At 41.6% G+C, this 22,245-nt stretch overlaps 1 protein-coding gene across 11 annotated transcripts in view; it reads right to left on the bottom strand.

Moving 5' to 3' along the window:
• Nucleotides 1–4,137: 4,137 nt before the first annotated feature.
• LMO7 (LIM domain 7) overlaps nucleotides 4,138–22,245 on the bottom strand; it is a 202,709-nt gene continuing 184,601 nt past the window's right edge. For 10 of the 11 annotated variants that reach the window (XM_081214816.1, XM_081214817.1, XM_081214810.1 and 7 more), the window contains 11 exons: nucleotides 21,694–21,719; nucleotides 20,946–21,050; nucleotides 19,854–19,946; nucleotides 19,189–19,439; nucleotides 18,216–18,281; nucleotides 16,046–16,098; nucleotides 13,164–13,377; nucleotides 10,026–10,304; nucleotides 7,462–7,570; nucleotides 6,254–6,356; nucleotides 4,138–4,896 (listed from right to left, as the gene is read on the bottom strand). In XM_081214816.1, the coding sequence (XP_081070942.1) occupies nucleotides 4,874–4,896; nucleotides 6,254–6,356; nucleotides 7,462–7,570; nucleotides 10,026–10,304; nucleotides 13,164–13,377; nucleotides 16,046–16,098; nucleotides 18,216–18,281; nucleotides 19,189–19,439; nucleotides 19,854–19,946; nucleotides 20,946–21,050; nucleotides 21,694–21,719 (1,322 nt within the window). In that variant the 3' untranslated portion in view covers nucleotides 4,138–4,873. The remainder of the gene's footprint in view (nucleotides 4,897–6,253; nucleotides 6,357–7,461; nucleotides 7,571–10,025; nucleotides 10,305–13,163; nucleotides 13,378–16,045; nucleotides 16,099–18,215; nucleotides 18,282–19,188; nucleotides 19,440–19,853; nucleotides 19,947–20,945; nucleotides 21,051–21,693; nucleotides 21,720–22,245) is intronic. The other variant, XM_081214812.1, reaches the window with a different exon arrangement.

The raw sequence follows: 22,245 nt of genomic DNA, 5'->3' as shown, positions 1-22,245 counted from the left end.
AAATTTTAAAACGTAGAACTTTCTTATGTCTTAGTATGGCATCTAGGACTTCCCTGGTGGCGCAGTGGTTAAGAATCTGCCTGCCAATGCAGGGGACACGGGTTCGAGCCCTGGTCCAGGAAGATCCCACGTGCTGCGGTGCAATTAAGCCCATGCGCCACAGCTACTGAGCCTGCGCTCCAGAGCCCGCGAGCCACAACTACTGAGCCCGTGTGCCACAACTACTGAAGCCGGTGCACCTAGAGCCCATGCTCCACAACGAGAAGCCACAGTAATGAGAAGCACGTACACCACAACGAAGAGTAGCCCCCCACTCACCATAACTAGAGAAAGCCTGTGCGCAGCAATGAAGACCCAATGCAGCCAAAAATTAATTAATTTAAAAAATATATGGCACCTAGACGGCAATTTCTGACTTGGCCTCTCCCTGCTTCCCACAAAGCATACATGGAGACATTGAAAGTGATGAAAAGTCTTAACACTGAGATCTACCACTGGCAATGCTAGACTCTGGGGGTGGGAGGGTACAGAATTTCAATCAACTACCATGAAACTCAACTGTGAATCATAATTTAAGGATCAAAGCTTGTCTGTAGCTTGAAGTGAGGCACAGCGACCAGGTCCGGGGCCTCAGCCGAGAGACCCAAAGTCTGCGTCTCAGAACACGGCAGAACAGAACCCAGCTGGCTGTGTCTGCCTCTGGAAGCAGCCAGCGCACTCTAACCCCAGTGCCTCTGTTTCCAGGACATTCTGAGAGTCCCCCAAAACTACAGGGCAAGTGGTGAAGGGGAAGCAGCACATGTGTCAAGGGAACTCACAACACACTGGGAAGTGCAGCTCTGATTCCTAATATATAATGGGCGGGGGGGGGGGCGTTACAGACAGAACGTGGCCTGGAGATGGCTTCCCAAGCTCTCCCTCAGTTCATCTCACTGGGTAAATAGACCACACATCAGGACATTCAGAGGTTGCCAGGCACTGGAAATTGGGCTGGGTGCTGTGTACGTGAAAGACCCCCCAACTGAACATCTGAGGTGGTCAATCCACCAACACCAAAATGTACATGATCTCCAGTCATCAACTGGGTTCTCATCTTACTGCATCTCTGGGTAGCCTTTGACACAGCAGGTCCCTACCGCCTTGAAACATGCTCTTGGCTTGATTTCCAGAGCACCAGTGTGTGGGTTCTTCTCCTGCCTCTGCATCTCTGATCTCCAATGCTGAAGGACCCCAGGAATTGGTCCTTCTGAGATATTCTTTGCTCTAATTACAGTCAGAATCCAGGTGATGTCCTCTTGATTCTCAGCTTAAATTCCATCTATATACTGATGACCCTACACTTACGTCTCCAGCCTGGACTTCTGCCTTGAACTCCAGATTTGCACAGCCAGCTGCCCACTCCACACTGTCATTTAGTTTATCTAATAGACTGTTCAGACCTCACCATGTTTAAAATCCTAACTCTGATCTCCCCGCCCCACCAACCCCAACTGGGCTCCACCTACCACCTTATCCATTTTAGAAAGTGGTGGCTCCGTGGTCAGCTCCTCAAGACAACACTTGAGACTTGGACTCTTCCCTTTCTCTTATGCTACATCCCATCCATCACCAAATTCTGTCACTTCCTCTTGGAGATACATATGCACACTGTGTAATCTGCCAACAACTCCTCACCTCCCCTGCTCCCGCCCTGCTGAAGAGAACATCTTTCACCTGGACAATGTCAATAGATTCCGAACTCGCCTCCCTGCTTTTACCTTTACTCCTCTGCAACCTATTGTTTATGTGGTGGTCTGCAGTCATTTTAAAACGTAAGTCAGTTCATTTCACTCCCCAGCTCAACCCTTCAATGTCTCTGTCCTGCTCAGCAGACCTGCGTCCTCCTCCCCACACCTCCTTGCTCGTGTATCACTCTCACTTGATCCGTCCCAACCACATGGTCGCTTCCTGAGCACACCAAATATTCTCCTGCCTCAATGCTCTTGAACTTGCTATTCTCTATATCCGGAATGCATTCCCCTCAGATATCTGTAAGGTTTGCTCCCTCAATCCTTCAGGCTTTGGCTCAGATATCAGAGAGGCTGTCTCTACAACCCATATAAAAAGGCAGCACGGAACTTTCATTTCCAACACTCATGGAGCCTCCTTGCCCTGCTCATTTGTGCTTCAACACCCTTATCTCCACATGCATATTACATTTTATTGCGTTTATCATTGTCTCCCCCAACTGGAAATCTAAGCCCAGTCAGAGACAAGACTTTGTATTTCTTCACTGCACTATCTACAGTATCTAAAACTGTGCCTGGCGCATACCACTTGAATAAAGAATGTTGAATGACTGAATCTTTCCTTGTTCCTAAATGAAGTTACAAATTCTCATGGGCATATACACCGGCTATAACACCGGTGTCTTAGAAGAAAATCTCTGAAAGCTGTCCTAACAACTTGTACTAACAAAATTATTATCACTTAACAAGATAATATGAGAGATGAGGAGAAAAGTCATAAGAATGTACAGAGAAGAAAAAAACAGTATACAAGGTTAAGAGGAAAAGACAAAGGATTTAGATGAAAAGGAGTACTGATCAGTAAAGATGTTGGATGAGAAAACTAAAACTGTGAGGTAAGAATTAAAGCTTGTACTAGAGGCAGGAACAAGCAGAATTAACAAGACAGAAATTGAAGCAGTGGTTTATTTATTAATTTATTCAGCTACTGCATACTGAGGGCTACTATATGTCAGGCAGAGAACAAGGCAACGGAAATTCCTGTGTGGTGATAGTGGGGGTCTAAGTTGGTAGCATCTTTCTGGAAACCACTGTGGCAATATGTATCATGACAGCCTTAAGATGCATAACCTCTGAGCCAATAACCTCATGTCTATGAAAATAATATAAAAAAATAGATATGATCATGGAGAGTCCATCACAGACTTTATACTAGAAATATATGCATACATATAGTATATAAAACCACGTTATATATATCACAGGGAGCTCAGCTCGGTGCTCTGTGGTGACCTAGATGGGGGGGAGGGGGGAGGGAGGGTATACAGGTATACATATAGCTGACTGACTTCATTGTACAGCAGAAACTAACACAACATTGTAAAGCAATTCTACTCCAATAAAAAATAAAAATAATGGGGAAAAAATAAAAGTAACTGTTATATCACTTTCAAAAGAATAAAATCTATTTGTTTAAAAAAAGTGTTAAATATTAGAAACAATTGAGATGCACGCAGTAGGGGAACTATCAGATAAGTATTAACAGCACCAAACAATGGAGCATTATGCAACCATTAATAAAAATATATAGAAATGGTTTTAAGAACATGGAAAAATTCACAAGCCAACGTTAACTAGGAACACAGGATAAATAACTAGGTACAGATTGAGTTTAAACACAGAGCTCTTGTCTTCGAAGTTTGGAATTGAGAATTATATTCCTTACACTTTAGGTACTTGATAAATTTTCATCAGAAAACACACATTACTCTAAGAATCTGAAATAAAGAATACTAAACAAAAATAAAAACTGGAACTCATTTTTTTATTTTCTCCCACGCTACAGCTTCTTATATATTTCTAACCTACCCCAGTACAGTTCTCATATCCTAGAATTAACCACTCCAGCTTCCTTATTATAAAGGATTCAAGCAAGCTTATATTTTTGCTCAAAACATGCTAAAGTCTTGCGTTCTTGCACTCTCACTCCAGATTTCTAAAACATTACAGATTTTTTTTAACCTATAGGTTTTCTAAACCTATCACTGAGGAAGCAAAAGAGTATGTAAAGATTCTATGCAAATCATCCAACAATTCACCATTCACTTCACCTTTCACCATAAAAACGTACTGCATTCAAAAACAACTTTCCATCAAAAATAAAGTTTCTTGTTAAAAATTTTCAGGAAAAACAATATCACGATTGCAGTCATAGTTTCATAGGTATATACACATGTCAAAACCTGTCACTGTACAGTTTAAATATGTGCATTTTATTGTATGTCAATTTATACCTCAGTAAATATGCTAAATAAAACATAGTATCAAGAAAAGCCACACACTGAAACATAATTAAAAGGTTTGGAAGGTAGACAAACACAGACACACACAGAAGAAAAAGAACCACTGCTTAAATGCATCAGCAAGTTTATTTACAAATGCAGTTGAACAGAAAGGCTCACTAGTTTCTGGAGAAAACTTCTGGCATACAAACCATGATGATTTTCCATGAATGAAAAGAAGCAATTTCTACTGGGAATTGCTTAGTGACAATTCTGGTGAAGAAAACAGAGCTCCCCTCATCAAGCAAATAAAATGTCATATAAGCTAAAAAAAAATTTAATAATATTACATAAATGAAATGAAGGATACAGAAAGCAAATTTGGGGGTGGATTTTAGTGAAATTTTCCGTATGGTTCTGCATTAATTTAGAATACATTATAATAAACAGAGCAAATGCAATTATATATTTATATTAACTATTTCAAATAATGTTTCCAAAACTTAAAAAAAAAACAATAAAATAACCCTCCTCAAAACACCACTAGAAAGTCAAACTAGATCATTATCAGCATCAAAAAAATATTTTGAAGTTCTTATTTTTCCCCTGTGCTTTTATAATGCTGAATTCAAAAAGGAAATACTGCACTTTTCCCCACACATAATTACCTTCTTATAAATAAACAACGAAAATACAGGTTCTACCAAGACTATGATGCTCTGATATAATCTAAAGAGGCCAGAAAAAGTATTATTCTTTTTAAAAAAGAGAGCAAAAGGACATACAACGTATATTTATTGATCTATATCAGCAGCAACCACCTCTTCTTCTATCTGCAACAGTGCTTTCGTGTGGAGGCTTACATCACATGGCGGTTGGCCGTCCAGCTGATCAGGCAAGGAGAGAAGAAAGAAAAGTGCTTAGATTCAGAAACACTTGAATATCGCCACCTGGGATACATAGCAGGAATCGCTCAGAGAATGACCCCATGAGGTAGAAAGAGTTATCCTGTTACTCACTTAGGATAAAGCTGGGCAAATCACACCTCTGGGTTCTACAAATCTTTCTTTGCAAAAAATGGAGTAAAAATTAACTGCTGATATACAAACAAGTTACACTCAACTCTCTATTATTTGTACTGGAGGAGAGAAAAGGCATGGGCAATTTTTCCATGATGATTCCAAAAATCAATTATATTTGGCTTTGGAATTTTGACTAAAGACAGAAAAGCTCACACACATACACACACTCCCCCCCATTCCATGCCCAGCCTTGACACTCTCCAACCTCAGTGCTGGCATCCAGGAAAGGCCTGGACCAATGGGGTGAGAAGGCTCAAAATACGGTGACAGATAAGAGAGAGTTGACTGGGCTGAAGCCATTTCCAAAGCACTCTTCACATAAAGGCCATATAAATACCTCAGAGCTCAAAAGCATATGGTTTGGCTGATACCACTTGTAACAAACACCCTTTCACAATAAGGAAGAAACACATGTTACCAGCATCAAGGCTCAAAATATAAAAAGGAGGAATGGTTGTCTTTATGCAGCTATAAACGATATGCAATCTACTTATGCTACCCTATGTTTATAACACACTTACAGGCAAAAACATGCTTAGACACAGAATAGCACGTGAAGTGTTTGAAAAACTCAATTTTTCCAAAAATGACACTGAAACACTATGTCATCAGAATTAATGCTTCAATTATTGTATAATTTGATAGCATATGATTATAGAGTAACAAAGCATACACTAACTATTCTTTATTACCTTTTTAAACCACAGTTTTTAAAGTTGCTCATATTCTAAATCACATAATCAGACCCCATTGGTAAATAACAGAAATCAGCTAAAATGATGAGAGTTTCTTAGCCAAGAAACTGATGAGAGTCTATACAGAAGATTCATTTTGACTGTCGGTCTTGGTTGGTTTGTATGCTTGAGTCATCAGAAGTTTCTCCAGACCCAGCAGACTGCATAGCACACCGTCCTGACTCCCGGCACGCATCCCTCTCTGGTTCCTTGGTCCTACACCCACCCTTGCGTGGCTGGAGTCCTGAGCACTGACCCACTGACCCGCTCACCGGACCCTCTTTGAAGGGGATTCTCTGAGATTCCTAAAGCCCGGGGCTCTGGGGCAGGGAGCTTGAAGAGGAGCTGGTGGTAGGTTCAGGGAAATGCATGGGAACCCGTGGTCTCTGTAAAAGACAAGAAATTTTCTCCCTGATTTGCTCTCTTACATTTGAATCTGAGATAGCAGTCGTTGCAATACAGTTGGTTGTTTCGGATTCTGACTTCGGCTCCTGAGGAAGAGCCTCCGAGGTCACGATCACAGGCCACACACTGGGAGACAAACAAAAAAAGCAAAAACAGGAAACGTCCACACTTAGCTCAAGAAAGCTTGGGGCACTCCCAGAAAAAAAAAAAATTGAGCAAAATGCAGCTTCTAAGCTCTTAGATACATTTCAGCAAAGGAAAAAAAAAAAAAAAAAAAAGGCCCAAAGATAATTAGATTAAAAGGAAGCCTGCCAGATGAGACATTAAAGAATTCATAAAGCCAATTAGAAGAGCCAAGATATCATTCTAAATATACCAAGAATAGAAATGATTCGTTGATTGGTTTAAAGAAATTGCGTCTTCCTTTCTCCCAGCGGAATGGAGAGGATAAAGCAGCACAGGAAGGAACGGGTGAAGGGCACCAAGACTGGGTTTCAGGCTCTGTGCCCTGGGGTGGGTCACCCCAGGCATTCCCCCCAGCACCAATTCGGTGAGGCTCACTCATGGTGCTTTCCCTTCGAGGCTGGGTTATTTTGGCTCCATGTGCTCAAACACTTAATACTTTTGACTCATTCTGCTATGCCTAGGAACAACCCAAGCCAGAGATAGACAAGCTTAAACAAGCTGAGCTCTGAAGGACTCCAGGATCAACCACCGGAATTTCTCTCTCTGGCCCAACGGCAAGTTCAAGAATCAAACAGATGTGTCTCTAAAGACAGATACTGCAAACTAAGGTAGTCATAGAGCCCTACTTCTTTCCTATGTGCAAGAGCCCCTTAGGTGCAAGCAGACTGTGCAACTGTCTTATTTTTCCTTTCATACTCTCCCTCTTCAAAGCTAGGCTTTGGACCCTGTTATAATTCATGTCCCCGTGCTGTTAATAACCGTGGCAGCATGTTAGAGAAAGCATTTACGCACTGTAAATTTTACTTATAGAATCTTAGATTGGAAATAGGAAGTGCATAGTGCTTCCGGCTTTAAGTTTTGAAGCCAGGTTCAAGGTTTGAGAACCTAGTAGCAGTAGCAGGCCATGTGTGATTCAAAGTGCAGCACAGACCGACAGAGGCAGCACCTAGCTTGTTAGTGGCAGGTCCACACCCAGCGCTGCAAGAAGCCATGCTCTCTCCAAGCAAAGCGATGCGGCCCTGCAGGCTGTTTGGCTCAGTCTCACCTTAAAACAATGCAAATGATAACAAAGACCCAGGGACTCGATGATCATGGCGGCTCCTTTGCCCAGAATGTTATGACAATAGGAGCACACGCGCTTCCCACTGACCGACCTAGACGTAGAACAAGAATGGAAGGGTGGCTTTCATCCGAGTAGCTCAAAGTTCTTATCTAAAAAATCACACTCTGGTATTAACGTGAATCATAGTTTACGAAACTCTTTATTTTATATACCTGTGGCAGGAAAACTTTCACCAGCCAACCAAAGTATGCTTTGATGATACTGTACCTTGATGGATCTCCACGACGGCTCTGGAACCCTTGACACCTAGTCACATACATGAACGATTTCCGTGTAATCGGTCCATTCTGCACTTCGCGACGCTATCGCCCTCAGACCACCTCTGTACTCGGCAACAGTCCCCCCTCCTCTAATGCAGCCGACATCACCTTGCCAGGTAAACCCTCCAAGGCACAGCTCTAATCATGTCTTCTGCTCATCGAACACTGAAAGAGCAGCCCTGCTTCCGAGAGGTGTTGCAAGTCTATTCAACCTACCGCCTCAACCTTATTTTCTCAACCTCTTTCTCATTCACCCGATATTCTAGGTAAACAGAAGTATCAGTGCTTTCCTGACTATGCCTCTGGCTTACAGGACTGCCTCTGCGGAGAATGACATGAAAACTGCCCGACAGCTACCATTTAGATAGGTAAGGCAAGTTTCTACTTTGCTTTGTTTACAAGGCTTATCTCTTCTCCCAGGCCGAAAGGTGAAGGCTACTTCTTTTTTTTTTTTTTTTTTTTATTATTTTTATTTATTTATTTATTTATTTATTTATTTATGGCTGTGTTGGGTCTTCGTTTCTGTGCGAGGGCTTTCTCTAGTTGCGGCGAGCGGGGGCCACTCTTCATCGTGGTGCGCGGGCCTCTCACTGTCACGGCCTCTCCTGTTGCGGAGCACAGGCTCCAGATGCGCAGGCTCAGTAGTTGTGGCGCACGGGCTTAGTTGCTCCGCGGCATGTGGGATCTTCCCAGACCAGGGCTCGAACCCGTGTCCCCTGCATTGGCAGGCAGATTCTCAACCACTGCGCCACCAGGGAAGCCCGAAGGCTACTTCTTATCTTTGCATCCCACTGGACTGGCACAGCACTTCAGTGACATTGGAAAGGGCATAGCTGTTGAGTGCCTCACGTTAGAGCACCACGTGCTCTAGATAGAGACCTTTTCAGGGCAGAGAAGTCCACAGCCCCGTCTCCTTTCTGCTTTCCAAGGGCAGGGTTCTCAGTAAGGAAACAGGTACTCTCTCCTCTGGCTCCCCCACCGACTCTGCAGTCCCTATCTTCCCCCCAAATTTACCAAAAATCCTCATCTCTTCTTCTCTTAATTTAAGCTCCCTGATACACATTTTATAAATCCTGGCACAAGCAACATTTTAGCTAGATAACAATATCTTCTCTGAATGAAATCCTTTAGTTGATAGCTTAAAAAAAATCCCAATATTAATCATTGTGTTTCTACTTTTCAGTATTTCAATAGTGATGAAAAGTAGCACAGGCCAGTAGAACTCCCTTCAGGTCTCAACAGAAACACTGCTGTATGTGGCTTTGTGAAGCATCAGTGATCTGTGGAGAAGCTACACAGATATAACACCCCAACACACGTTGATAATCTGAGCTTTAACCCATACCAAAAGGCGTGTCAAGACCCACCATTATAACTCTCACACAGTTCCCCCAGCATATGACCTGCAGATTTCAGTTGATGTAGTCTGAGCAAGATGTTGGAAAACCAGATAAGAGACAAGCAATGGTCTTGGAAATCAAAAACCCAAAATGCCATATCTAACTTAAGAATTTTTTTTCTTTTGTGGTATGTGGGCCTTTCACTGCTGTGGCCTCTCCCATTGCGGAGCACAGGCTGCGAACGCGCAGGCTCAATGGCCATGGCTCACGGGCCCAGCTGCTCCGCGGCATGTGGGATCCTCCCAGACCGGGGCACGAACCCGTGTCCCCTGCATCTGCAGGCGGACCCCCAACCACTGCGCCACCAGGGAAGCCCTAACTTAAGAATTTTTTAAGCCAGCTTGTTCAAAGTTCCACAGACGATGGGTCTGCGTTACAATGCTTTCCTTTTATACTCAGTTCCTATAAAATGATTTTATATTACAGTCTCATCAAAACAGTCAAACATTTTACAATACCGCTTTTACTCATCAATTTGTCATGCATTCTTGAGCTACTGTATATTTTTATGATTCCACAGTGAGAACTGTTCAGGTCCGTCTGCATCTAAGACACTGACCACAGGCCCAAGTAAACGAGGCAGTGGCAATGAAGTAAACATTTTAAAGGCCTCCAATGGCTCCATAAGACATCCATAAATGCCCTTGGGTTGGCATGGAACGATAGCAAGGAACTGATCTGGGAAAGGAACACTGAATCTGACACACTCAAAAAGGCTTGTTTTTCTTTTTTCATTGGAAAGCTTGGACAAGATTTTGGGAAATTTTTAATGAAAAGCTACCCCTTGAGATGAAGGGAAGAAGAGGGAAAACCCAAAGGGCCTCACCTGTTGCGTGGCTGGCAGCCGGGCTGTGGAACCGCAGGGGAATGGCTGCGCGGTATGGGGGACGGGGTGGTGGTCTTCCCGGAACCCGCTGAGGGAGGGGGTACGCTGGAGGAGGGGTTCCGCATGTAGGCACGGTTCGAAGTGGACAGCAGCTGAGGTGGGGGGCGACTGCAGTCTTGGACAGAAGAAGTGGCATAGACTCCTGAAGGCTGGCTGTGCCAAGGGGACTGTCGCCAAGAACTGGCTCTTGGGGAATCCAGGTTATCTAGAGATTCACCTCTGAAACACAGAAAGGGTTCGTCCAAGTTACATAACACGTTCAACTAGAAATCCACTTAACACCATTCCAGTCATTAAAATATCCATGTATTTTATAAGCAGGTATGAATCTAACAAAGCCAGTTACATATAAAATTACCTTTAACAGCTGAAGTTCCTTTTCATCAAAGGCATCATGGTGTTTCATATTCAATTAACCTTCATTTATTTTTTTTAATTTTTTAAATTTTTAGTGGAGTACAGTTGCTTTACAATGTTGTGTTAGTTTCTACTGTACAGCAATGTGAATCAGCTATACGTATGCATATATCCCCTCTTTTTTGGATTTCCTTCCCAGTTAGGTCACTACAGAGCATTAAGTAGAGTTCCCTGTGCTATACAGTAGGTTCTCATTAGTTATCTATTTTATACACAGTATCAATTGTGTTTATATGTCAATCCCAGTCTCCCAATTCATTCCACCCCCCCTTCCCCTTTGGTATCCATACGTTTGTTGTCTATGTCTGTGTCTCTATTTCTGCTTTGTAAATAAGATCGTTATGTACTTGACATTAATTCTGATCTACAAAGACTGACTCCAAATTATGAGGGATTTTTTCCTACCTGGTCAATTTTGTTGTTAACTTTCTCTCTTATCCCAAGTTTGAAATATGTATTTTTTTCAAATTATAAAAGTATTATATCATCATGATGAGAAAGACCCAAGCAATATAGTAGGGTATACACACTTTTACCTACAATTTACCTGCCCTAATCCCCAGAGGTAACCACTGTTAACTGTGTATCCTTCTAGACTTTTTCCTCACACATGCAAGTATATATTTACATACATACACAAATTTACATATGTACGTATAACCATGTCTCTATACATAGGTAATGTGTCCATATGTTTAACATGCTTAAACAAATGGGATTATTCTACAACTCATATTCTTCATAACTTGCTTTATTCCATGTAATATACATTTTCTTAGAACTATCTTCATGTCAGTTCAGGTGACAGAAGGTACTTTGGTGGCCCCCAGTGGATCATCTTCCTGGTATCCACAACCTTGCGTGGTCCCCTCCCACTGATTCTGGGCTTAGCCATGTGACATGTTGGTCAATGGGACATTAGCAAACATGAGACAAATGGAGGTTTGATAAGCACTTGTACATTAGAGCTTATACCTCTTGCAAGGTTTCCTCTTTAAATCCAGGTGCCAGGTTATGAGGCAACCCAAGCAGCTAGGTGGGGAGGCCTATTTGGAGAACAGCAGCTCCCAGCCAATAGCTCCAGCTGAGCTCTCAGTGGAGTATCAGAGGTCAGCAAGTTATAGCCCACTGCCAGGATACGTAAAATGCATGAGCTAAGGGTATTTTATCTTTTCATTAAAAACAACAACAACAAAAAATACATGACGCAGACTTGGGTGGCCTACCAAGCCTGAATTATTTACAATCTGGTCCTGTGTGCAAAAAAATTTGCCAACCCCAGCTCTAAATGACTACAGCTGCCAAGTGCCCCAACCAATACCATGCAAAGACCTGCCCAGCCAACGCTCAGAATTTTGAGAGTAGTGAATTGTTATTTTAACCCACTCACTGTTGAGGTGGTATATTATAGAGCGATGTCTCTTTCACTCTTTAACAGTTGTATAGTATTCCACTTATCAGGGTGCCACTATTTATTTAATGAGCACTAAGTACACCCTTATTTGTAGATATTCTGATTATTTCTCTTTTTCGCTACTGCCAATACTATTTAAGTGTACATCCTTTGAGATATCTTTGCATACTTATCCAAATATACCCAGAAGATAAAGTGCCAGAAACTCAAGTGCTCACGGGGTATACGCAAAAACTTTTGCTTAATAAACACTGAAAAAATTGTCCACCCAGTTGGGAACAAGAATTCCTGTTTCCTTATACAACTGTCAATACTAGATTTAATCAATATTAGATTCAGTCAATACTAGATTTAAGTTAATTTAATCAATACTAGATTTAATCAACCTTTTAAGTCTACAAATGCCACGAGCGAGGCATACCGCTGTTGCTTTAGGAGAAGTGTTGATCTGTCATATGCTTACTGACTTTGTTTCTTTTTCTATGAACTACCTGTTCATATCACTTGTTTATGTTTCTATAAAGTTGTCAGGGTTTATTTACTGATTTTCAAGAGTTACTTTTACATTGAGGTAATTAGCCCTTTGTCTGTAATGTGCTGTCAGTAATTTTCCTCAGTATGTCAGCTGTGGAAATACTAAATAAAAGTAGCGTCAGTATTCACTTACCCAAGATACATTTGTTTAGTTCATCCTCTCATCTCCAATTAATTTATATCTCTGTATTTTCCTTAAAGTTACAAAAATTAGGTGTCCACATCTTGTGAACACTACTTTCATGATTCCAATCTAACCATGATCTCATTATAAACAGATGTTTATTTATTTTCTTGGTTCAGCATCCAAGGATGCACTAAGAACCACATCCATTATTTAAGTACCTGCATCACACATCAGAGCTCCACAGGCAGCCTGGCAACCTATTAGCCGTGTGGTTTTGTCCGAGTGCGTTTCTTGCTCTAGTCACAGCTTCTTCGTATGGAAACACAGAATTACCATCCCTGCCTCAAGACATTCTTCCCAGATTAAGTGAGATGATGTAGACAAAGCACCTGCCACGTGTCTGGCGCTAAGCAGTGCTCCATGACAGGTGCCCCATGACATCTGCTCTCCTTCTCTTTCCCCCACTAAATCTTGCCTAAGGAAAGAAATGATGACATCTCTCCTGTCCAAAGCAGCCAGCACGTCTAGAAATTCAATACCTGCACCTCAGTACAGAAGGAGAAATAATTCCGCAGACGTCCCGCACCTTCTCATAATCCCAGGCAGACAGATCGGCTCTTTGTTGACACTGGAACTGCGCTGTCGGATCCAGCTGTTGTCATCATAAAGGGACGTCCTCTTCCTCATTTCTTGAAGGATTTGTTGTCTCTCCAACTCCGCTCCTGATGGGACCTGTTCCTTCTTGGAGCTTTTCTGCGATGAGCTACTGCTCCCAGTTCGGTCTAAGTATCTATTGCTTCCTAAATTAAAAACATCAAAAGCTCTGGGATTAGCACATTAAAAAAAAAAAGGGGATAGTGGATAAATCTCCAAATACAGTGGAGCAAAAAAAAAAAAAAAAAGAAAAAGTGACATTGGGCACATATGCTCACATGATCAATTCTCAATGAGACTGCTACCTCGGAACATGAAGGAACAGTCTCCTGTCCCTAGATATTCCAATTCCACACCCAGAGGCATACCAAAGGGCTGCCTAAAAAGGAAACCACCAGCCTTGATTTCAGCAGTATTGCAAACTGCTCATCTAGAAAGTTTCTCTTCCACTACTTCCTTCCTTCCTAAATTAAAATCAATCAAGCACCTGCTCACTGAATGCTTGCTGTGACAACTCTGCAAGGGAACAGGGCACTCTGTTCTCTCAAAAAACTACACTCCCCCTGCAGAGGGAGCGAAGACATCAGCGCGTGCATCTCCAGCTAACATGGCTCGAGTCTTCATGGTATAAGCCACAGCATAAGTCATGACCAAATCATAGGAATGAGAGCACAGTCAATGACCTTTGAAATGGCTTTTGTGAAATTGCAAAATAGCCAAGTAGTCCAAATGATAACCAAGGGCTGTTATCAGACTTGTATCTCCTGTAAAGAAACTGACAGAACTATAATTTGGATGAGTGACAATTAAGTCAGGTGTTATCCTCAAGGCTTTGTCTCCTTGGATTTGCTGATTAATTCCTGATATGGGTAAAACATCCATAACTTTGATGTACCCTCCCCATCTTAATTTGGATTAGAAAATTTCATCTAAGGATTTATTTTCTGTTGTTCTCCAGATTCACTGCTATTGTCTTTCTTTCAAAGTTCATTCTGCCTTAGCTTATCTTCCAGTAAGCAATGAACAAGGCCACCAAAGGTTTCTTATACACGCCTATGTTTACACTGGTGTATGCACACAGCTTATCAATTTGGTCAGATTTGGAATAAAATGTTTTCTATTTTAAAGATGCCTTACTGGCATAGCCAACTTTTTCAATAAAATATTTAATAACGTCTACCGTGGGCGATACAAGAGCTTACAGTTAGTAAAGGGGAGAAAACATACATAGAAAAATAGGCAGATTAATAACACTAGTCACAAATATTAACAAAACTATTTCTGAGAGGCACACTTGTTATTACTAACAGGTCCTGTGTTTACGTTCAAGAGAGAATGTGATCACTGCAGGTTAAACATGTTTCATGGCAGATTCAAGTACTTAAACTTTAATTTTAATGGGGGCTTAGGGGCAAATTCAGGGGAGAAGAAACTGGAAATCCAAACAGGTGAGAGCAGAGGAACTAGATCAGAAAGCATCTGATAAGTTGGAAAATGAGAGAGAGAACAATTTCGTTATAGTTAAGGGCCCCTAATGGGGAAAACAGCAAAATAGGCTGGAAAGTTAAACTAGGACCAGACGATGGAAGGTCCCCTGTGTTGAGGGAAGAGGGGTGATTACAGAACCTATTAGAAACTGTAAATTCTACAAGCTTTAACCAGAGCTGCCATCAGACCACTGGGGCCTGTGGATGCTGTTTTGTTCACAGAGGGCTGTACATTTTTTTTTTAACATCTTTATTGGAGTATAATTGCTTTACAATGGTGCGTTAGAGGGTTTTTTAAATTCCTTGTCAACCACTTAAAAGACAACATAAAAATCCAGACTTTTTTTTTTTTACTTCTATTTTACAACAGAAAGAGTTGGCAATCACAGGTTTCTATCTTCCCATGTGGCAGTGACAAGCTGGAGCCAGGGAGTGGCTGTCCACTTAAACAGGCGTGTCCACCAAGTTCACCTCCATCTTCATCTGGATCTTCATTCATTTACATAACTGACCAGCACCCTACTTACTCAAAGCCTGGTAGGCAAACCCTGCTTAAAATGGGGCTTTCAACAGTTTTCTTCCCTTATTGACATAACCTCAGTTAACATGTGTTCCTAGAAATACACTTTATACTAAAAATATCAGGCTCCAAATTGTTTTTGCCAAGTTAGTGAAATCATCATTTTGAATTTTGTTTGTTTGTTTTTCTCCGGTACACGGGCCTCTCACTGTTGTGGTCTCTCCCGTTGTGGAGCACAGGCTCCGGACGCGCAGGCTCAGCGGCCATGGCTCACCAGCCCAGCCGCTCCGCGGCATGTGGGATCTTCCCGGACCGGGGCACGAACCCGTGTCCCCTGCATCGGCAGGCGGACTCTCAACCACTGCGCTACCAGGGAAGCCCCATTTTGAATTTTTTGAATCTTGTCATTTAAATGTCCAATTTCAGGTTTATATGCAATTTCAGGTTTATATACAATTTCTCTGGTACTCTGCAGAAAACTTTTGTGTCCCAATTCTTGGGAGGCAAGATGCAATTCACTACACAAAATCATATCAGCATCACTTTGCAAAACTTCCACAGATTTCCTTAGCTATTTATAATTATTTTAATCTTGCAGTACTCCCTCCATCACAAAATAAAGCCAAAATAAGCACAAGATAATTTTGTTTTTATACACAAATAGGAAGGGTGTTCAAGATCTGTAGTATTTTAAATATGTAATCTTAATCAACCTGAAATACCTTGACCTTAAAAATACCGATCATAGGGTGCTATAGCATAACGAAGCAACTGCACTGAAAAATTCTGAAAAAAATTCACATTTACCGTTTCTATTTGTGGGGTAATCATCCAGTTCAGTAGTGGATCTGGATTTACTCCTAAAACACAGAACAGATTACATACATCTCATTAAGAACATCCTTTTCAGATTTATGAAGTAAGAACCCCCAAAAGATGACTTTTTAAAGCAGCTGATTTATGTCCCATGTCTGTTGAGAGACATATTTATTTTCACACCAAGGCATTTTTCATGTTGCACAAACTAGCAGAAAGCAAGACATCTCTAAAGAGAAAAGAGCTTGATGCTAGAAACAGAAGCATGTGAAAATCCTCTCCAATTTGATGTCAGTTAAAGCCTATGATTTTTTGACCAGCTTGAATACTTCGACTCTCTTCTCTTCCAGACATCAATCTTACCAGGCTGTACAAAGCATCTGTCATCAGATCACCTAACATCAGACTGTCAGCACTTCCTTCATGCTGCCCGAGGGTCAAGAAGTCATCTTTGGGGGCATTAGGGTCCTACTCTGAAACAGCAACTCAACAAATGTTATCCTAGCATTCCAAAGAGGTACTGGGGCGCACTGGCATAGGCAACTTCTGAAAAGGCCTGACTTCGTAATGATACACCTTGGGTCCATATACCAATACATGCTCATCTCTTTCTCACTCTCCTAGGCACAATAACTTCAAATACTAGGAATAATAATGAATAATAATATATTATATAATAATAATATACGCTGTCATACATAGGTATATGCAGATGTTTATAATATATCAATACAACATATAATTATGTGTAACACGCAATATATCACAACTGTTAGCAACATCCATGAATGGTTTCATTTGTACTAACATAGAAGAAAATACTTTTAATGCATGATGCCTAGCTACACTCCGTAATGCCTCTAGGGCATGCTTTATCACAACTACCTACGAGTGGTTCATATTTTCCAGGATTCGTTAAGTTTCCTTTCCCTAAAATCTACTTATTTTCTCAAGGTAATGAACTACATACATAAAGCTTATTTATATATCTATAAATAAATCATAGCTTTAAAAAAGAGAGATACACATTTTAATGATCTAAAGTTACCCAGAAACATTCACTAAAAATAAGGTTATCCATCACTAGAATTTTCTGTCTAGCTTAATGTCAGCCCATTAGTACCTTTATGTATGTTGTTTTTCTTTTCCCTATCTACTCTGAGCCCTATTTAGTCATACTGATTGCCTATAGAGATGAGTCTTTCCTTATTTCTAAGGCGAACTTCCTAGAGGAGAAATTTTAGCTGTGAAAACACAGATTAATGGTCATACACTGGATATATATATAGACAGACTTTTCAGAAGTCCTTAGTGATTTCAAGAGTGCAAAGCATTTTTTAAATTCCTTTAAAATATTAAATTTAATGTTTTAGGAAATATATAACTTTTCAGGTATCTGAAATCCTATCTTCATTCCCTGAAACCGACTAGTAGTTCTAATCAAACTAAGAGAAAGGCTACAATTCTCATTTCAGATGTCTGCATGGAACTTTTGGTAAGCTTATGCCATTGCTTATAACTTCTTTAAAATAAAGCTTCAGGTAGATCGCAAAAATGAACACAAGTCTTATTCTGTGTCCATTCCCCTTGCACTGTGGCTCCTCCCACAAAGAGATAGGGTTTTTCTCCTCTCTGTGAACTTGGGCTGGCCTTGTGACTTTAGATAACAGAATGTAGCAGAAGCAATGGTGTACCAGGTCAGACCTTAGGCTGCAAGATGCCTCGTACACTTTCTCTCTTTAATTCTCTCTCTTTTCTCTGTCCAGCCACCATGTACAGAAGACTGCACTGGCTTGCTGGATGTTGAAAGACACATGGCTTAGTTGTTCTCACTGTCCCTGCTGACAGCCAGTCAACTCCCAAAAGCAGAATTGCTTAGTAAACTGGTGGTAGATGCACTAGGGACCCAATCAATTAAAAGCACCACCAATTGAGTTTAGTCTAAAATGCTGACCTATGAAATCGTAAGTCAAGTCACTAAGTTTAGGGGCAGTTGGTTACACAGCAAAAGCCAGTTGATGCAAAGATCAACCAGCAGGATATCTTTGTATCCCACAAAAGAGCAGGTGCTAAAGCAGTCCTACGAAACATCTAGGCAAGACCTCAAATATTCTTCTGAAGCCAATTACTCCAACCAAATTACAATTAAAGTTCTACACACCTGTCACTAGGAAGCAAACCTGAAGATTCTTCTTCTCTCTTTGGTATGTCATAGGAATCAACAGGTCTAAAAGATGGAAAAAGAGTTTATGCTCAAAGTATTAGACTTTAATGCCTTCTCAGAGTTTAAGAAATGGATATCAAAGTAATGTTATTCCAGTCTCTTTATGAGAATGGTCTCTGAGTTGAAAACTAAACATACAGAAGTATTTCAATCCATCCCTACCGAAAACAGACCTACTACCGCCAACAGACATTTGCAATTCATTCATTCCACAAACATACACTGAGTGCCTGCTATGTTCTGGTACTATTCCAGGGCTGGGCTACCGAAGTAAACAAAACAAACTTACTGGACTCGTAATACTTTTTAGTGGGATGGGGCAGGTTAACAGACAAGCAAATAAACGCATAACGTAAAGCAGGCAAGTGCACACTAGAGAGAAAGGGTGCGGGGAAGAGACGTGTTTCTGATGAGGTATTCTGGAAAGTCTGAGGTGACATTGGAGCAGAGACTTAAAGAAAATGAGTAAGCCACACAAACACGTGAGGGAAGTCTTCTCCAGGTACAGGGACTAGAAAATGCAAAAGTCCCGGGGCAGAGTCAGTCGGACATTTTCATGGAAGGAAAAGGAGGCCGGTGTGACTGTAAGCGACCAAGTGAGGGGAAGAGTGGTTGGAAGCCGGGTGGACAAGAAGGCCGAGATGCGATCCATTCAAGCCATCGGGGCCACGACGAGGACTCTGGATGATGTTCTAACGTGACAGGGAGCCATAGGGGAACTTTGAGGAGGGAAGGTAGGTGACAGGATCACTGACAGTGAAAAAGGTTCACCTCTGCTTGTGTGGCCCTGCGTGGAGGACGGATGGCGGGGAGCAGGGGGACCAGTTAGCTGTATCCATTCCCCACTTCAGAGGCACCCAAGTCAGATCAACTGAAAAAGCACACGCGCCCTTCGGCCGTGGGGACAGACCTTCTGTACTGGTAGATTTGGATAGAAGTTTCCCTCTCTCTCTCCGCCTGGCGCTTCTGCTCGTCCGCCTCTGCCTCTGCCTCTGCCTCGCGCCGCTTCTGCTCCTGGTCTTTCTCTTGCTGCTGCTGCTTCGTTTCCTCCTCTGCCGGGGCTCCTTCCGTGTCAGGTGCCTTGGACTCTTCACCCCGGGTGGCCACAGCAGGCTCCCGTGTGGTCAGAGAAATGCTGTTTGAGTTTAGGACCATTAGCTCCTACGTGACCAGGGAGAAAAGAAACCCATCTGAATCTGTGCATTTCCGTACTATGCACAGATATGTCTATATTCAGTTTTAAATGATACTTATTGTAGTTGGCCCAGAATTCCACTTGAAATAACGCGAAACGTTTTATCACTAACAAAAATCACACATGGGTGGTGGAGCTGTAACACAGAAGAGGAATATGCCCTTCGAGCCTAGCGATAGGATTATTTAGTGATACAGTAGAGAAACTAGGAGAAAGGCTGAAACGTCAAAGTGAAATGCGGACAAACCAGAGCCTGGTATTTTCAGAGAACTACACAGGTGAATGTGTGACAAAAGCCAGGTGAAACGGGGTAGCTTCCATTTTACAGCGAATTTCACCAACAAGGTCGAGAAGGAGGAAGAGGGCGTGGCCAACACTACCTCATTCAAGTACTTGGAATTCTCTCTCTCAGCCTCCTGCTTAGCCCTTTGCCACTCTTCCCTTAGCTTCTCCTGTTCACGTTGATATTTTTCCTACAAGAGGAGATGGCATATTAATTAGTTAATAGGTTAATGATGTTAATCTCTCATTTGCATTTTGCCAGCTCTACCCTCTACCTCCATCTTTAAAGACAGAGATATTGGTTTAACCAATCAGATTTGCACCCCTTAAGCAGATCATAGCTTATACTGAGCTAAAATGCAGACTTGGGAAAGGGCAGACATTCCGAATTGAACCCATATCCACTCTTGACTGTGGCTGTAATTCATCAAAGCCCCTAGCTAACTGGAAGGGGCACTGAATTACTGTGCAGTGGACCAAGCACACAGTTGATGCAGGTGGAGGTCCTAACAAATCTCTACACCTCTCATGCATAAGAAAATCCATAAAACGATGGTGCCACATACTCTAAAAATATACAAAGGGTCTAATAAATAATTTTAATGGGGGACTCTGGAAATTTTCAAAATGGAAAAGTATTTCATATAAAATGTGCTACAGGGGCATCCCTGGTGGCGCAGTGGTTAAGAATACGCCTGCCAATGCGGGGGACACGAGTTCGAGCCCTGGTCTGGGAAGATCCCGCATTCCGCGGAGCGACTAAGCCCCTGCACCACAACTACTGAGCCTGCGCTCTAGAGCCCGCGAGCCACAACTACTGAGCCCACGTGCCACAACTACTGAAGCCCACACGCCTAGAGCCCGTGCTCCGTAACAAGAGAAGCCACCGCAATGAGAAGCCCGTGCACTGCGACGAAGAGTGGCCCCCGCTCGCCGCAACTAGAGAAAGCCCGCGCGTAGCAACGAAGACCCAACATAGCCATAAATAAATAAATAAATAAATAAATAAATAAATAAATAAATAAATAGATTACTTTTTAAAAAATGTGCTACATATCAAAAGATTTGTTAATTATGAGGTTATTGGCTTTTAATTTTTTTAAAGTTGCTTCTTAATGTAGGTTGACACTGAGCAGGAAAAGCTGTTAAAGCAAACGGTGTTCCTGCTGACCCGCACTACCCTGCTTTACCTGCAGCAGGCGGTCCTGCTCTTTCTGCCACCTCTCCTGCCGCTTCCGCTCCCCTTCCTGATCCCATGTCCAGCGACTCGGGGCACTGATGGTCGGGACTGGAAGCTGCCGAGTTACAAGAGAAAAGGTGCAAACAGAGAAGAATATATTACTTCATTAAGTCATCTACTGAAGTACTTTTGCATACATAAATTATTCATATCACCCTTGGCCTACGCTGTACTAAAGGAGGGTGGGCTTTATATATCAAAATAGGTCTCTTACACAAATGAACTTATCTACGAAACAGAAACAGAGGCTCACAAACATGGAGAACAGACTCGTGGTTGCAAAGGGGGAAGGGGGCAAGGGGCAGGGGAGGGTTGTACTGGGAGTTTGGGATGAGCAGATGCAAACTATTTTATATAGAATGGATAAACAACAAGGTCCCATTGTATAGCACAGGGAACTATTGATATATTCAATATCCTGTTATAAACCATAATGGAAAAAATATGAAAAAGAATATATATATATATATATATATATATGTATATAACTGAATCACTTTGTTGTACACCAGAAACTAACACAACGTTGTAAGTCAACTATACTTCAATTAAAAAAAAATAGGCCTCTTTATCTTGGAAAGATACTCCTGGATAAACTCTTATGCAGCTTAAAATAACAGTAAGCAATGCTACTGTGTGCTAATTCAGTCCCACCCAGGCCTTCTTGTTTATTCCAAAACCAAATGAATACTACTCACATCAGGCACCACAGAATCGGAACTTCCTATATTACAGCACGTGGGCAAGGAAAGAAAAAGAAAACAATATAAATCTTCATTTCTATGAAATAATTCCTTTCAGAAAGTTGTATCACTAACTGTGTCTACGCCAGTATACTAAGTGACATCAGTTTTTTCAAACAAAAGTACATTTCTCTCTTTAGTCCCATCTGTTTGTTACTCATCTTCCAAATTCAAAGTCAGTAAAAAGAAGAGAAACAGTGGATGCCAAAGTTTCATCTTATCTCTAGATGCTAGAGCTGAGATACTAGTGTACTTATTTCTAAGCGTTCAGGGTTCTTTTATTAATAGAGTGGATAGTATTCTCATAACTTGGCCTAATAGAAGAAAAGCTGAATTTCAAATATTACAACATCTACCAAACCCAATTTTTTTACTGGCTGCTATTCAATTACATGGTGACAGGTGTAAGTCACATTTTTCAGGTCTTATTGCTAAGGAGCTACTTTTCTGAAATAAGCCACCAACAAACATATTCAAGAAACATTTCCCTTTCCACTCTTATTATTT

This window comes from Mesoplodon bidens (genome assembly GCF_964165515.1).
Source record: "Mesoplodon bidens genome assembly, chromosome: 17".
NCBI lineage: Eukaryota > Metazoa > Chordata > Mammalia > Artiodactyla > Ziphiidae > Mesoplodon > Mesoplodon bidens.
The sequence above is the reverse complement of the archived record's forward strand: the minus strand, read 5'-3'. Positions and strand labels throughout refer to the sequence as shown.